The sequence below is a fragment of the Phyllostomus discolor genome, chromosome Y (assembly GCF_004126475.2).
Source record: "Phyllostomus discolor isolate MPI-MPIP mPhyDis1 chromosome Y, mPhyDis1.pri.v3, whole genome shotgun sequence".
Classification (NCBI taxonomy): domain Eukaryota; kingdom Metazoa; phylum Chordata; class Mammalia; order Chiroptera; family Phyllostomidae; genus Phyllostomus; species Phyllostomus discolor.
This window is the reverse complement of record NC_050199.1, coordinates 4,560,295-4,578,290: the sequence shown is the minus strand read 5'-3', so window position 1 is coordinate 4,578,290 and position 17,996 is coordinate 4,560,295. Positions and strand designations below refer to the sequence as shown.

Here is a 17,996-nt window from a genome sequence, read left to right as displayed (position 1 = left end):
ATTTTAGCTTTGGGAAGGCATTTTTAATCCTATCTGATTTTTGCAGTTTTAGCTATCAATTTTGCTAAATTACTGATCTTAGAGATATTAAATTATTTCATATATTTTCTTGGTCTCTAAGGGGCAGAAAAAGTGTTTTTGGCATTACTAAGGAATTCTGTGGACTCAAGAAGGTACAGAGGGACTTGGCTAGATAACACAGTTGGTTAGAGCATCATCCCAATATGTTAAGGTTGTGGGTTTGATCCCTAGTCAAGGCATATATAAGAATCATAAATAAGTAAAATAACAAACAATGCTTGTCTTTCTCACTCTCTTTCTCTCCAAATCCCCACGTCAAGTCAAAAAATAAGAAAGAGAGTATTGGCAACCATCATTCTCTCTGAGAGTCAAAATCAAGAACTGACAAGCTGCATTTCCAGGTAGACAGAATTAAGCCACACACTTAAAACACAGGCAATAACTCTCCCTTGCAGAGAAAAAACAATAATTAATTGGCCTACTGGGCATTTTGTTTTGTTTTGTTTTAGGTACCTATTATAACTTTAATTTTTCAGTGGCCTGTTACAGGAGATTCTTGGTTCTAATGATCTGCTCAGTGACCCAAGTTTCTATTAAAGTCTTTTTAGGGCTATTTTTTAAATGCATTTCATCTTTTAGAAGCTTCTAGATAGCAATCAACAAATATATTCCACCATTCTAAGAAGTTTGAAATTCTTAAGGGAAGACCCTTGAAGTGAACTAAAAACAAATATTTTCCTTAATATGTGATCTAGTCAGTAGAGCTTAAAATTTTGACTAAATTGGTCCATTTCACTCAAAAGGCTGATGAGAAGAGATTGTGATTTTTGTATATATCAATAGGCATAGTCCCTAAGAGAAGAACTTTTAGGGCACTGTTTAGAGTGTTCAATATTAAGATAAATTCTCCTGAAGGCTGTCACAGTCCAACCAAAAAACAGAAGACATGTTAACACTATGTTTGAATAATTTAATTCCTTAAGGGCCTTTAAATACTGATTGAAAAATAACAGTTTGAAGATTTTGAAATTTTACATGTAAATATATAATTTCAGAATCTTAAAGGATTCCCTAGAGTCACCATTGTATTCCAAATTTTCCTTCTAATTATAATTTCATCAAGCCAAGTACTTAACAGAAGATGGACCATAAATACATTAGGTTGTCATTGCCCAGTGGCTTTTTTCCTTCATAACAGACTAAAGAAGCATGTACCCCATTTAAAAATATATCAGAGAACCAAAGAATAAATGCTCAGAACCTCAACAAAAGGAGAGACTTTGGGAACTGAGAGAACTCACACTGGGACACTGGAGCTATCAGGGTGAATAGAACACCAAAAGATCAAGTAGTAGATTGTTTCAAGTAATGGGGGCACTTGAACTGAAGTGGACTATTTTTTGGATGTAATGATCCTGACAGCTTGTATGTCCAACAAACTCCAACAATGCCAGGGTATGATAAAGATCATACAGTCTCAGGGTTTACAAATGGAAACATAAGTAAGGTGTAACCATAGTGTTTTAGATAAGAGAGAAAGCTAAGAGTTTTCATAGGAAAAACACATTCTAGAGCTGAGTAAACCTTGCATTACTAGCCTCTGGACCCTGTGGCTTGCCTACCAGTAGGGCACAAGCAAACAAAGTTTCCTTGAGATTTCTCCTCTTCACCCCGCTCTCTTGTCTTCCACAAAACTGGTCCCTGCTCCCAGAAAGGTTGGGGACCACTTTTCTAGATAATTGGTGGTCTGAATAACATATATGAGGTTGTCTGGATAGTGGGTGAGATCATCTATATACCTTAATGCAAAGTGTAATGATAGGGTTAGCTGAATTTTTCTTGTATATCTAGGTATTGATGCAAGCCTGGAAAGTTCAAAAGCTTATGTTTCCAGGGTAGATACAATAGCAACAGAATAATTTTTCATTACAATGTATATAATTTTAGTAATATAGAAGCTTAATTATAGTAAATCCATTTATCTCTTCACTGTATTCCACAGGTTGTCACTGTATCACAATATATAAATTATCAAATTAACATTTGGTACTCCTTAAACTCACACAATATTATAATAGAGTTATATTTTAATTTTAAAAATAAAAGTAAACAATAACAATAGTAACAAACATTTCACACATAGGGCATCTTTGTTCTTTTCCAGCAGTTCAAGGTAGCTGAGCATTGCAGAAACCTGGGTAAAATTTAGGTAAAATCTTAGAGGTAATGAATCAGTAACTTGTAAAACTGTACCACAGGACTGTTACAAAGCAGAGAATACCACTGGATTCAATCACCAGTGGTATTACCATAATTTGCCATGTGTAATGTGCTCCTGTGTATAATGTGTTTTTGGCACAATCTTTCAGGAAAAAAATCTTCCATTTTCATTTTTATTTTTTAAAAGATTTTGTCTATTCATTTTTAGAATGAGGGGAAGAGAAGGAGAAAGAGAGGGAGAGAGATATCAGTGTGTGATTGCCTCTTATAGGCGCCCTATTGGGGACCTGGCCCACAACCCAGACAGGTAACCTAATTGGAATTTAAACTGGCAACTCTTTGGTTTGAAGTCAGAGCTCAATGCACTGAGCTACACCAGGCAGCGCCATTTTAATTTTTAACTTAAATTATGCATTTATTTATATTTAGAAAAAATACATTACCATAGTCTAGGGTATTATTTTGCATACAGATATCATTATTACTTTTTAGAGTTGTACTTTTAACACATAAGTACAAATAAAAGAATTAAAAATATTTATATAGATATAAAATTAGTACTACCCATGTTTAATAGGCACTGTTACTTTCCCCTAAAAAATTTAGGCAAAGTGTAGGCATTATGTATGCAATTTCACTCCGTCTGCATGCAGGCCCTGAAGGTTACAGTCAGGCCATCATACACTCTCTTTCATATTTTTAGTTCTTCCGCTCCTAGCTAGTACTTTGTCTTAACACTTTGCACCTCATTTCCCTGTTGGCGTCCCTCTTGCTCTAAGAGGCGTCAGTCATCTGGTACGCAAGCGCAGTACAAGCCGGAAGATAGGCGGGACAAAAAGGATGTCAGAACAGGGGCAGGTCGCGGTGAAGGCACGGAGAAACTACGCACACAGCTGCGACACCAGCAGGCACGACGCCATTTGCTTAAGAAGAAGCGTGGTGGCTTACGCGTCTACTTAAAACACAGCATCAACCGTTTGGCCTGCCGAGCTCCTAGCAGGAGTCGCTGTTCGGTAAACAGCACCAGATAAGAGTCAGAAGCGCCCGAAAACAGTCGGCATCGTCATGCCCAAGAATAAAGGTAATTACGTGCAACCACGGTCTGTTCAACCCAGTGCCATCTGTCTTGATTGGGGAATAATCATCGTTTACCTACCTTTTGTCCTGACCGCAGCAAGGGGATCGCGGCTGTCAGTGGGTGATCCAGGCGTTCTGGTCTCGGGAAAGGAGGATCCTGTATTTCAGCGGGATCACAAAACCGTCGCCATTTTTATAGGGCCTCCTGCGGCGCGATAGTGACATGTGGGAGACGTGGTCGTTCGGTCCTTCCCAAGACTGACCTGATTCAGTTCTTAGCTTTCGAGGGTAATCCCTACTTTATTGGTTTACTTATAGGCAATTAATGATTGTTGAAGACATGCCTCTTCCTTCTTAACAGTACGTGATTTCTTCATGCATAGGTTAATCTATGGTGTTTTACTTTCCGCCAGCCTTTCACAGAGTTTAGCATTGTTTTCGAAAAGACGTGTTACGTATTTAGAACTTTTCAGTTTTCTTTTCCAGAATGTATCGTTGACATTTCTACCTGCTTTTATTCTAGGGCAACCCGTTCATAAAGTATCATAATTGAGAACAGGTTTACTTGAAACTTAAATTGAACACCTACCCCTATATAAAGCACAAAGCTCGCCCAATCACTTCTGGGGAAAAATATGATTTTAATGACAGCATATGTTCTTACATTGTAACCATCTTTAAAATGTGTAGGAACAAAAAAGATAAGTAAAAACAGGAAAACTTTTCTTTTTAATTACAAAATAAGATCATTTCACAGCCCACAGTAAGTCTTTGATAATTTATTCTTTGGACACAGACCTACCTATATATTCTCTTTTTATTTAATATCTGGTTCCAGGGATTACACCGTGTTTCCTTTTGTAGCTGTTACTATGTACTCTATGTCTCTCCTATTCAGGGCAGTCCTGTCTGGGTCCCCAAAAACAATTGCGTAGACTCTTTGTGTATCATTGATTTTACTGCTAATTACTCTGAGAGAGACTGTCATTCTTAGTATATGTTAGAAAACTTTTTAGCTTTCTGCTGACATGTGTAATTCATGGTTAGCCAATAGATGATAACTAGATCAGTTTAAAAGGTATGTTATTCTCACCTTTATTTGTAGTGATCAGATTTTCAAACATGCAGCTCATTTAACGTGTGTACTCTCTAAAAGCAGTAGTCCTGCTTTGTGGACATTGTACTACTGCAACATGATACTTAATAGGTGTTGAATCAAGTTTGTTCATATTACCTTCTGTGAAGACTACATCTTTAGATAAATAAAATTCTCTTTTGTTTCTGTAGGACTTTTAAACTAAATTCCTAAGAAAGATCCCATCAGAAAATACCTGACTTGTTTAAGGAATATTGTAATTTTGATTTACTTCACATTTAGAAAAAGGGCAAGGTAAAAATACATAATATATGATCAATTCAAACCTTATTTTTTCAAAAGAGATTTTAAAGTGGATTCTGTTACATGACAATAATGGCTTGGTTACAAAACACTATGGTTAATTCAAGTAAATTGACAACAAATCATTTTTACATTTGAGGCACACGAAAAAGTATAAACATAGTAATAAATTTGAAAAGAAATAACTTTTCTGAACTTAAGAATTGCAACAAACATATTCATTGAAATCCCCCTGTTTGCCTCTCCCAAATCTCTCTTCCTCTTTTTCTGGAGATAATTGCCTTGAATTTTATGTTTTCGATTGTATGTAATACCAGTCTGTTTTCTCCTAGGTTACATAGTTCAAAGAGTTCTTTTTGTTCTCCAGATACAACTTTAAAAATTTTTTTCACTTTTGTTCAGTTACAGTTGTCCTACCTTTTTCCTCATGGCTATCCCTTACCCCAATCCCCACCCACTCCCACAGTTAATTCCCCCACATTGTCCATGCCTATGTCCATGACTCCTCTATTTGTGATCCTTTGCAGGTCCCTTCCCCTCCACAGACAGTAATGGTCAGTTTGTTCTTATTTCAGTGTCTCTGGTTATATCTTGCTTGATTGTTTATTTTGTTGATTAGTTTTCACTTACAGGTGAGACCCTATGGTATTTGTATTTCATCTCCTGGCTTGTTCACTTAGCATAATGCTCTCCAGTTCTATCCATGCTGTCCACAAAGGGCAGGAGCTCCTTCTTTCTTTACACTGTGTAGCATTCCATTGTGTAAATGTACCACAGTTTTTTTATTTTTTCATTTACTGATGAGCACTTCAGCTGTTTCTAGCACTTGGCTATTGTAAATGATACTGCTATGGAAAGAGTTCTTTCTAGAAGTCCTAAATTTTATAAAGGGAGGTTTACTGGTATAGATTAAAAACTATTGCCCTTTTTCTTCATTTGAAAATTTCGACCCTGGCTGGTAGCTTAGTTTCTTAGACCATCATTCCCCTAGGCCAAAGATTACAGCTTTGATTCCTGGCAGGGGTCACATACAAGAAACAACCAGTGAATGCATAACAAAGGGAAAAACAAATCAATGTCTATTTCTCTCCCCACCTTCCTGTCTCTTTCCCCTCCGCCTCCTCCTCATTCTCAGCCCCTTCTCCCTCCCTTCCCTTTCCTATCTCTAAAAATCAATTTTAAAAAAAGAAAGAAAATTTGAAAACCCTGTGATCATTGTATTAGTAACAGGTATCCAAGCAAAGATATAAATTACATTATGCCATATATTGAATACTTAGTAGTTTGGGCTCATTCTCATTCAGTATGTCACCTTTAGAAGTTTTAGACACCCATCTTCCAGTCTGGAAAAAGGGCATCTTCTCTGGCTTATTCATGAAGAGCATTTGGGGTGAGACACTCCTATACTTTAAAGGTATTACTATATGTGATTTTTAAATTGCTACATGAAGTAGCAATTTAAATGAGTGTTCAAATGAATGAACACTTCTTGGTTCATTCATTTGGAAAGAATGCCAAACTTTGTTATATATAATTAAGTAAGCAAAGCAGATATGAACCTTATCCTACTGGAACTGGCATGATTAATGGCTTGAGATACAGAACATTTTCCTTTTAGGAAATCAGTTTTGATGTATCCCAAGAAGTTGAGAAGGCTCACCTCTCTTGTTGAATAACAACAAAGTAATGTGTGTCTGCTCCAGAAGGAACTGTACCAGAAGGTGCATATTAGAAGATAGATTTTTGCCTTTGTAGTGTAAACTTTTTTTCATATTCTTCCCAGTTTTCCTTATTACTACCACTCATAGCTTCTCTTTCACCTACTAGAAATAAACAGCTCTTACAGTTTTAGCTCCTGGAATAGAAATAAGATATTATGGAGAAATACCCCATACCTTAATACTCAATAGAATGTCTCAGAATTAAATAAAATTAATGTCATCCTCATGTGTTAAACTTTATAAAAGCAAACACTGAGAAATCCAATTAAGTATTATTTTATATCTTTAGCTTGGTATGGTTATGGCAGAGGACTAGATAATATTCCTTCTTTGTTGATGGGAATGTAAATTAGTGTGGCTCATTAAAAGCCTAAGGAAGTAGGTGTATAACATTTAATTCAGAAATTATATATAAATTTCTTATCTGGAAATATTTTTGTGAAATTATCTTCAACATTATTTAACAACAGTGAAACATTAGAAATAAACAGAGTAAGGAATCAAATACACTAACCTTTAAACTGTCTATTTCAGTGTGGAGTTAATTGACGTTAAAAGACATTTAGGACAAATTGGTGGAATTATAAAGAGTTCTATTTCTTAAGCTCTGGCTGGCATAGCTCAGTGGATTGAGTTTGGGCTGGGAATCAAAGTGTCACAGGTTCGATTCCCAGTCAGGGTACATGCCTAGGTTGCAGGCCATGACCCCTAGCAACCGCACATTGATGTTTCTCTGTCTCTCTCTCCCTCCCTTCCCTTTCTAATAAATAAATAAAATCTTAAAAAAGTTCTATTTCTTTTGGAAAGCATAAACTATAAAATGATAATAGTAATCTCTGGTAGTGGAATTTTTATTCTGCATACTTTTATATAACATACTGTTATGTCAGAGAAATCCAAATGCAATGTCAGGAAGGTAATGGGGTTGATATATCTTGGTCTGGTAAAGAACTAAAAGGAAATTCTTAGGGCATTAAAAGTGTAACTGAATCAGTCACCAAATCAGGTAAATGTTTAAAAATCTCATTTAGAGTTCTGTTAATGTTATAGTGCTATTTAAATGATACCTTTATTTTTAAGTGACTTTATAAAGTTTATGGGTCTTATTTTAGATAGGTTCCATGTTTCATAGTTTAGTGTTTGAAATATAGATTATTTGATTTGATTTTTTAAATTCACTTTTTTAATCAGGTAAAGGAGGTAAAAATAGGCGTAGAGGTAAGAATGAGAATGAATCTGAAAAAAGAGAACTGGTCTTTAAAGAGGATGGGCAAGGTAAGACCTTTTAGAGTTATTAACATTAAAGTTATTTAAGTTATTCACTTTAATGTTTTAAAATGAATTTTAATCTTTAACCTGAAAGAGATGATAGTTATAAATCCTAGGTTGTTGATCCAATGTCTTTTTTGCTTTTCCTCATTTGTAATCCTTTATCCTTACCCATAATTTGTTTATTAAATAATCAACTACATACTGGAAAATTAATTAGTGGAGTTTTTGTAATCATATATTTCATTGATGTATGTGTAAGAACATGATCTAAATGACAGTGAATTTTAGAGTTAAGCAACTTTAGACTGGAAAGTTATCATTGAAAATTTCATACTGTAATGTTGTATAGTAGATCATAGATGTTTGCAAGGGCTTTTGTTCTTAAGTTCTCTGGTGCCACTAGTATGCAATGTAATAAAATGACTGGATAACTTAATAATATTGATTTAAGCATGTGTAGTCTCTCAAGAGACAAAAATAAGGATAATGAACTGACTGGAGTACTTGGTTTTTCCTTGTTAAAAAATAATGTTAAACTTATAGAAAAGTTGGAATATGAATACAGAAACTTTAATCTATCTTTTACCCAGATTGCATAATTTTTAACATGTAATATTTTCTTTCTTTTTCTTTGTATATATTTTTAAATTTTTTTTTTAAGTTATAAATGTCTGGTTACATACAGCTAACAGATTTCTGTGTGAATTACTTCATATTATCTCCTAAGAACAGGACTTTTTCTTATAATAGCAGAACTACTGTAAAACTTTTCACTTTGAAATTATACTGTTTTTTAGTATTATTCTTTCTACCAAATAGCCACCAGCTGTATGTAGCTGTTTAAGTCAATTAAAAATCATATTTGACCTATTGATTATCATATTGTTCAATCCAGATACATAATCTGCAGAAAAAGTTCTCCTGGGTAGTGTTGACCTAGTGTACAGTCTACATCAGATTTCTTTCAGCACTTTATAATAAAAGCATGTGATTATTCATGCCATACATGTAGAGCATGAAGGACCCAACATTTTTTGTTAGTTATATAAAACATGTTTTCTGGTGAAAGATAGTCAGTTACTCAGTTACTTAGCTTTCATCTTTCTCACTTCCATTAAAAGTTTGTTTTCAGGGCTTTTAATTCTCCCCCACCCCGCCCGTTCAGGGAATGCTGAGTAATAAGCCAGGTCATTACCTATGGTAAAAGGGATTCCTTGCCACCTATTAATCTCACAATGTATGTACAGTTTATCTCTCAGTATAACTTTAAATTTATCCAGGATTTCTTTGGAGTTAGTTCTAACAATTTTTAGTAGTGTGATAATGCTTCCCTTTCTTACTCCCACTCCTGCCAGTTATATTTAGAAAGAAACTGCCCCATGCCATCTAATTCTCACATATTGTATTGTTCATCTTTTCTAGTGGGAATGAAGTGAGGTTGGCCTCTTGGAAAGACTTGTAAATACTTTAATTAAACACTTAGCATTTTATCATGAACTTGTTTTAAAGGAACCTGAACTTCCAAGTTATTCGAAAGTAAACAAAAGTGTATTAATAATTAACCTACTGTTTTTGTCACTAAAGTTTCTGTGGGAAAGGAGAGCCAAGATTGGGCTAGTATTTAAGTGAGAAAGATTAATAAGCCAGTGTTCTCCTGTGTATTTAGAATGAGTCACTTTGTTGTATAAAGGTAGAGCATTTTATTATGAAGACAGGAGCAGAATGATTTACTCAAAATAAGTGGATAATTAAGTATTCCAAAGAACCGAAAGAATGTCATGGATAGGCCATTTGTAACAAATTACTAATGTCTGTAGGCTTTTATTTACTTTAAAAAGAAAAGGAGGAAATAAATAAGCATAGCAGAAAGAAGCCATAAGAATAGTTTTACTGGTGGAGATTTCTCTGATTTTTTTGGATAAAATTAGAATGTGTCACCCTTAAAGAGCTCATGTAGGGTACAGTACTTAAGCCTTTTGCTTATCAATCCTTAGCTTAAAAAAAAAAGTATAGGCTGACCTAAATGGAACAGTAAAAATGAAGTTATCAACTATGTGCTAATTTCAGTTGTTAACATCTTAAGAAAAATTGAACAATATCTCATACTCTTTTCTGCCCTCAGAGTATGCTCAGGTAATCAAAATGTTGGGAAATGGACGATTAGAAGCAATGTGCTTTGATGGTGTAAAGAGGTTATGTCATATAAGAGGAAAACTGAGAAAAAAGGTAGGTATGGAGATTTATCTTACTTTACATTTTTTTAAAGGAATGGTTGTGCTTTAGATATATATGGGTGGAATAATTAATTTTTCTGAGTTTCCAAAGATGATTCTAAGAATAGTAATCTATATGACAGCATAAAGCAAGATCTTTAACAAGATGGGAACTTTTATAATAGAAAATTGTATTTACAAAGAATTATGTGCTTCATCTAAGTTGTGCTTCTGACAGAAACATTTACTCCGAACATAGTATTGAGGAAACACAGAAATACAATGTACAAAGCAATTCTTTAAGAAAGTTGACTCTTGCCCTGGCTGGCGTAGCTCAGTGGATTGAGTGCGGGCTGCGAACCAAAGTGTCACAGGTTTGATTCCCAGCCAGGGTACCTACCTGGGTTGCAGGCCATGACCCCCAGCAACCGCACATTGATGTTTCTCTCTCTCTCTCTATCTCCTTCCCTTCCCTCTCTAAAAATAAATAAATAAAATCTTTAAGGAAAAAAAAGAAAGTTGACTCTTAAAAACAGATTATACCCTGAAATAAGGAACAAAAGCCTGAGAATTATTTTCAGATTAAAAGAGACCAAATAGACTACTAAATGAATATAGTGCATTTTCCTTGAGTAAATTTTGCTTTGAGGGAAACAGCTGTGCATGTTAGGGATATTTTATTGCATTAATTATATGCTTAGTTAGTTCTTCATCACAGGCAGTTTTATTAACCATGTTTGTTAAGTGTTTATCTCTAATTTTATGATGTACAGCTTTTTTATGTTATAATCAATTCTTTTCCAAGTTAATAGTAGTTTTAGGACCTGAATTTACATAGATTGGTAACCGAGTGTTTATATGTATAGATGGCTAATTTTCATGTTTTGAATAACAAATATATTACACTGTTTTGTGATCAAAAGCCTATAATTCCATAACAAATTATTATTCTTTTACAATTTTCCATTCCTCAAGTAGATGAAATAAAATTGTTACATATTTTAATACCTTAATTTAAAAATTTGAGACAAACTCACCTGTATAATATAGTCTTCCCTAATATACTATAACTATATGTAACTAGTCATTTTTCCCTATATTCACATACACACAAACATACAAAAGACTATAGTATAGTATATACTGTGGTTTTTCTTTAACCTTAATATATTTTTTCTACTCTAGGTGAATAGTAGGTATCTTTTGTAGGAGGAATGGTTTATCACTGCAGGTTATTATTTGTATTTATTTTGAATATAATATACAATAAATTCTTTTTTATAGGTTTGGATAAATACCTCAGATATTATATTGGTTGGTCTTCGGGACTATCAGGTAACAATTATAGTAACATTTCATTGAATACTTATGTATAGTATGTCAATTTTAATTTTTTAATTTACTTTAGTCATTAATATTTAAAAGATACATTCTCTCATTAAAATTTACTAAGGGCAAGTTGTGTCCGAACTATGATATTTTCTTAATTCAGAGTAGTTCCTACAGTTGATTAATAATGTATGTGTTTTGTAGGACATCTGTTTTCTTTGGTACTGTTCTTTGTTGTTTTTAAATATGGTATGCAGTAAATACTCTTTGGAAGTTTGGTGTAAATACTAAAGGTCATTCTGTCTTCATTTACTTAAAAGTCAGTTGTATTCTAGGAATTGTAGTAGATATTCCAGGATTATGGGTCCCAAATGCAAGGGTGTGAAATACTATTGATGAAGTATCAAATTTTTACTGTTCTATGGTAAAATAAGAAGACATATAGGTATTATATGGTATTTTCATAAAATTCAGTATTTTTACCACTTTTGAAATAAGAGTGATCATACATGGTAGTGACTTTTATTAAGGGTTTTACTTGGAAAACAAAAAATTTGTTACCTTATGTTGGAATCCCATCACCAATTTTTATTTTTTAATTTAAAGGATTCAAATCCCAAGTCCAAGAAACTGCTACTCTAAGAGATACAGCTAAATTAAAGTCAAATCTTCCATGCTTCAAAAGGTTAACAATGTAACACAATTTTTGGACATGTGCCCTAGTAGTTGCAATATGGTGTTATATAAATATATGCTATAAGTTTTAGATGAGCATTTAGAAAAGATGACAGTTGCCCTTGTGATCTCAGCCTTCAGACTATACATGTATTCAGTCAAACTCATTGATATCTGTCTGTTGGAAAACATCACCATATACTTCATGATATTGTGAGTTTGAAAGTACCACTGTCTTTTTTTGTCAGTATTTAGGTGTAGTTTTCAATAGAGGTCTTACAGATTGGTTTATAATGTTTCAGTCTTCTGTTTTCTTTTTGATTTTTCATATAATTATTATGTACATTGTTGAAAGAGACATATGGAAGATAATTATTTTACTTTCATCTCTAAATTATTTTTTAAAATAATTGATACGTTGATTTTTCTATTTAGTGAGACATTATTCCCGTAATTGTTTTTTTTTCACCCACTGAACTCAAAAAGGTTTTATATTATGTTGGCAGAATTTAATAAAAGAGTAGTCAGAGGAGACAGCTAAGAACTTGGCATTCAAGGGAAAGAGATTCCAGGGAGGTATAAAATAAAATAAATTAGAGAGGAGAAATGACATATAAATGAAGAAAAATAATTGAATTAATATACATCTGATCATGTCAATGGTGATGTAGGCTTCAAAGGATAAATTGTCATGCTATTATCCCTATGTGGCAAAACATTCAGATATTATTAGGTCCTGAAACTAGCTAATCAGAGAAAGACAGGTACCATATGATTTCACTCACATGAGGACTCTTATAAAACAAAATGAACTAATAAATAAAATAGTGGTAGATTCACAGGAAGACCAAGGTGACACCTGTGTCATGGAGGGTGCTGAGGGTTGATGTGTTTCAGTAAAATACATTCTGAAAATCATCACATTCACCAAAAACTTTCAGTTCATCCCCAGTCAGGTCACATACAGGAGCAGCTGATTGATTTTTCTCTCTCACATTGATGTTTCTCTTTTTCTTTCTCTCTCTCTCCCTTCCTCTCTCTACAATTAATAAATATATCCTTGGGTGAAGATTAAAAAATATTTTCATCACTTAAAAAATATTTTTAAATGCAGTTTCCTTACATTCTTTAAACATTTATAGTATCTGCTGTAAATTCTTAGGTAATTATAACTTCTGGGTTTCTTCAGGAACACTTTGTACAGACTGACATTTTTCTTATTTCTAAGCCACACTTTTCAGTTTTTTGGAGGATATTATAATTTTTTGTTGAAAATTAGAAATTGCTAATATGTAGGAAAACTGGAAATCAGATTTCCTCTCCTAGGAGTCATTCATGGTACTTACTTGTTTAGTGACTTTTAAATTAATTTTGTATGACTCCTGTTATTTTTGTTGTTTATGACCTATTAAAGGCGTGGTTGGGTAGGCAGGCAGTTTATGTTTGGATTGTTAAAATCAGTAATCCTACCAGCCATTGTATATAGACTGTGTGCATATTGATGTATGTCTTTAACACTAAACCAGGCAATTGACAACTCTGCTTTAGTCTATATTTTATGTTTGTACAAAATCTCAATGTCAATGAAAGCTGGGAAATTGGGACCTGCCTGGATCTCTCTTGAGCGTGTTCTTGACCTAGAATCCTCTAGAGCATGCAATCATGAAGACAAGAGTGAACTCTGATTTATTCAAAATTACTAGATAATTAAAGTACTCCAGTGCCAGAAAGCTTGCAGTGGAAATGGTATCTGACACAATGTACTTCTTGTCAAGAATTCGACAAGATTCCTACCACTATGATAGCTTACTGAGTGTCTTCCTGTAAGCCAGAAGGTCACAGGTTTGATTCTCGGTTAATTCACGTACCAAGGTTGCAGGTTCAGTCCCCCGATCAGGTAGCATGTAAGAGGTAATCCATCAATGTTTCTCTCCCTTTCTCTCTTTCCCCCTCTCTTCTCTCTCTAAAATCAAGTAGCATGTCTTCGGGTGAGGATTTTTTAAAAAGAAAAAGAATATAATAATAATATGTTGTGCATTTGAGATCTGTGTACATCTCATTCCAAAGATTTTCCTGACAAGGTTTTTAAGATATAATCCCAGCAGTGGAATGCTGGGTCTAAAGGCAGTTCCATTTTCAGTTTTCTGAGGAAATTCCATACTGTTTTCCACAGTGGCTGTACCAGTCTGCATTCTCACCAGCAGTGTACTTAGACTCCCTTTTCTCCGCATCCTCTCCATCACTTTTTTATTAATTTGTTTATGATGGCCAGTCTGACCCGTGTGAGGTGATATCTCATTGTGGTTTTAATTTGCATCTCTCTGATGGCTAGTGATGCTGAGTATCTGTCATATGTCTCTGGGCCCTCTATATGTCCCCCTTGAAGTAGTGCGTATTCAAGCCTTTTACCCATTTTTTTAACTGGTTGTCTTCCTGGAGTGGAGTTGTGTTACTTCTTTATGTATTTTGGAGATACAACCTTTGTCCAAGGTATCATTGGCAAATGTGTTTTCCCATACACTTGGTTCTTTTTTCATCTTAATGCTGTTTTCTTTAGCCATACAGAAGTTTTTTAATTTGATGAGGTTTCATTTGTTTATTCTTTCCTTTATGCCCCTTGCTTTAGGGGACATATCAGTGAACAACCATGAAACACCAATCCAAAAGAACCTCTGTGCACCCCTACCTTCACAGCAGCACAATTTATGATAACCAAGTGCTGGAAGCAACCTAAGTGCCCATCAGTGAGTGAATGGATCAAAAAATTATGGTACATTTACACAATGAAATCTTATGCAGAGAGAAAAAAAGAGCTCCTACCCTTTGTGACAGCATGGATGGAGCTGGAGAGGATTCTGCTAGGTGAGATTAGCCAGGCAGTGAGGGACAAATACCATGTGATCTCACCTTTAACTGGAACCTAATCAGCTAAAGAAAAAAGCAAACAAAATATAACCAGAGACATTGAAATTAAGAACAATCTAACAATAGCCAGAGGGGAGAGGAGAGAGGACGTTGGGGGGAAGGGTTTCTTTTGTTTGTTTGTATTTTTACTTCTATTTTATTTATTTATTAATTTTTACATTTCTGTTTAAATATATTTTATTGATTATGCTATTACAGTTGTCCCATTTTTTTCCCCTCCACCCTGCACACCCCTTCCTACCCACATCCCCCCCCCTTTAGTTCATGTCCATGTGTCATACAAAGTTCTTGGCTTCTGTTTTTCCCATACTATTCTTACTCTCCCCCTGTCTATTTTCTGCCTACCATCTATGCTACTTATTCTTTGCACCTTTTCCCATTCTCTCCCCCTCCCACTCCCCTGTTGATACCCTCCATGTGATATCCATTTCTATGGTTCTGTTTCTGTTCTGGTTGTTTGCTTAGTTTGTTTTTGTTTTAGGTGTGGTTGTTAATAATTGTGAGTTTGCTATCATTTTACCTTTCATATTTTTTATCTTTTTCTTAGGTAAACCCTTTTAACGTTTCATATAATAAGGGCTTGGTGATGATGAACTCCTTAAACTTGACCGTATCTGAGAAGGACTTTATTTGCCCTTCCATTCTAAATGAAAGCTTTGCTGGATAGAGCAATCTTGGGTATAGGTCCTTGCCTTTCATGACTTCAAATATTTCTTTCCAGCCCCTTCTTGCTTGTAAGGTGTCTTTTGAGAAACCAATTGACAGTCTGATGGGAACTCCTTTGTAGGTAACTGTCTCCTTATCTCTTGCTGCTTCTAGGATTCTCTCCTTCATGTTTACCTTGGCTAATGTAATTATGATGTGCCTTGGTGTGTTCCTCCTTGGGTCCAACTTTGGGACTCCCTGAGCTTCCTGTACTTCCTGGAAGTCTATTTCTTTTGCCAGAATGGAGAAGTTCTCCTTCATTATTTGTTCAAATAAGTTTTCCATTTGTTTCTCTTCCTCTTCTCCTTCTGATACCCGTATAATTCAGATGTTGGAACATTTAAAGAGGTCCCTAAGCCTCTTCTAATTTTCTTGAATTCTTGTGTCTTCATTCTTTTCTGTATGGTTGTTTCTTTTTCCTCTAGTCCACACCATTGATTTGAGTTCCAGTTTGCTTTCCATCACTATTGGTTCCCTGTACATTTTCCTTTATTTCACTTAGTGTAGCCTTCATTTTTTCATCTAATTTGTAACCAATTTCAACCAATTCTGCGAGCATCCTGATTATACCACTGTTTTGAACTTTGTATCTGATACGTTGGCTATCTCTTTATCACTTACTTGGTTTTTTTCCGGAACTTTGTCCTTTCATTTTGGGTCATTTTTGTTGTCTTGATGATGCTATTTCATAGTGAGTGGTAGAGCCTTAGGTGTTCACCAGAGCGGGGTAAGTCACGTTGCTGTGTTGTGATGCTGTATGTGGGTAAGGGGTTCAAGAAGGAATAATGGCACTTGCTCCACTCTCTGCCAGATTTCATTTACTTCCTCCACTTCCCACAAGCAAATTGGGTCCTTCTGGTGTTGATTCCCTGGTGGGTGGGTTTGTGTAGGTTCTAGGACCCTGTGGGTCTCTCCAGTGAATTCTCTTGTGAGGCTGGGAGTTTCTCCTTATGCCTCAACCCCCACAGTGTTTTCATAAGTGGTTTGAGGCTTTATTTCCGTGTGCTGGAACCCTGGGTTTCTCAGTCCATCTCACTCCTCATTTGTTCCTCCTGGTTTATCTGTGTGCAAATGTGGGAATGCCACATCTGTAGTCTGCCACCTTGCCATCCACCTGCTGCTGCCTTGCCAGCCAGCTGCAGCCTTGCCTACCCCACTCCACAATCTACCACCTCCCTGACTCCGCCAGCCACCTCCTTGCCCTGATTAGTCCTCCAGTCATCACCTTGCTGTGGGTCCTCTCTGCCCAGCTGCCTGTCTCCACCCCTCCTACCTGTCCAGATGAATATGTCTTCTTTAATTCCTTAGTTTTCGAACTTCCATGCAATTCAGTTTTCTGTCAGTTCTGGTTGTTTTTTGTTTTAAAATTGTTGTTGTCCATTATTTGGTTGTACGAGGAGGCACAGCGTGTCTTCTATGTCTCCATCTTGGCCGGAAGTCTGGCTTAGGCTTTTTAGATTTCACATGTGAAGTCATATAGTGCTTGTCTTTCGGTCTTAATTGACTTAGCATAATGTCTTCAAGATTCATGCATGTTGTCATAAATGTCAGGATTATTTTCCTCATGGATGACAAATAAGTGGGTATCTTTATCTGTATGTTCAGGAGACATCTTTATCCATTCATTCATTGTTGGACACTTATGTTATTTCCATCCCTGACTATGGTGAACATCAGGTGCAGGTATCTTTTTGATATATTTTCATTTCCTTTGGATATATACCCAGACGAGTTCAATCTTCAGTCTTTTGTGGGACTTTCTGCTGTTTTTGATAGTGGGTTTGGCAGTTTAGATCCCAGTATATTACCAATATTTGTTCTCTCTTATCTTTTTGGTAATAGTTGTCCTAACAAGTGTGTGAGGTGATAGCTCATTGTAGTTTGATATACATTTCCATAATGATTAAGGAAATTGAACATCTTATTACTTACCCATTGTCCGATGTCTGTGGACTTAAATGTGTGCCAGGCCTTTTGCCAACTTGTTAATTGAATTATTTGTGGGAATTTTTTGGGTAATTTTCCTGAGAGTTCCTTGTGTATCTCACATATTAGCACAGTATCCAGTACATGGTTTGAAAATATTTTTTCCCCTTTTGTTGGTTCCCTTTTCATTTTGTTGATTTTTATTTTGCTGTGCAGAATATTTTTAGTTTGATGTTGTCACACATGACTTTTGTTTTTGTTTCTTATGATCCAAAAAATAATTGCCAAGGATAATGTCAAGGAGCTTTCTCCTTGTATTGCCTTCCAGTAGTTTTATAGTTTCAGATCTTGTTTTAAGTCTTTGATCCATTTCGAGTTAATTTTTATGAGGAGTATAAGATAGAGGTTCAGTTTCATTTTTCTGCATGTGTTTGTCTAGTTTTTTTCACCATCTTTCAAGAGACTATTCTTTCTCAATTGATTATTCTTGGTTCCCTTGTCAATTATTAGTTG

The 17,996-nt window shown here is 35.1% G+C and overlaps 1 protein-coding gene across 4 annotated transcripts in view; it reads left to right on the top strand.

The window, feature by feature from the left end:
* Positions 1 to 3,024: 3,024 nt before the first annotated feature.
* The window catches only part of LOC114489883 (eukaryotic translation initiation factor 1A, X-chromosomal-like), a 29,432-nt gene continuing 14,460 nt past the window's right edge, over positions 3,025 to 17,996 (top strand). Inside the window, exons 1-4 of one of the 4 annotated variants that reach the window (XM_028503729.2) lie at positions 3,090 to 3,322; positions 7,630 to 7,713; positions 9,833 to 9,936; positions 11,208 to 11,258. In XM_028503729.2, coding sequence (XP_028359530.1) covers positions 3,307 to 3,322; positions 7,630 to 7,713; positions 9,833 to 9,936; positions 11,208 to 11,258 — 255 coding nt within the window. In that variant the 5' untranslated portion in view covers positions 3,090 to 3,306. Of the gene's footprint in view, positions 3,323 to 7,629; positions 7,714 to 9,832; positions 9,937 to 11,207; positions 11,259 to 17,996 lie in introns of all 4 variants that reach the window. The other 3 variants (XM_036017215.1, XM_036017216.1, XM_028503731.2) reach the window with 3 other exon arrangements.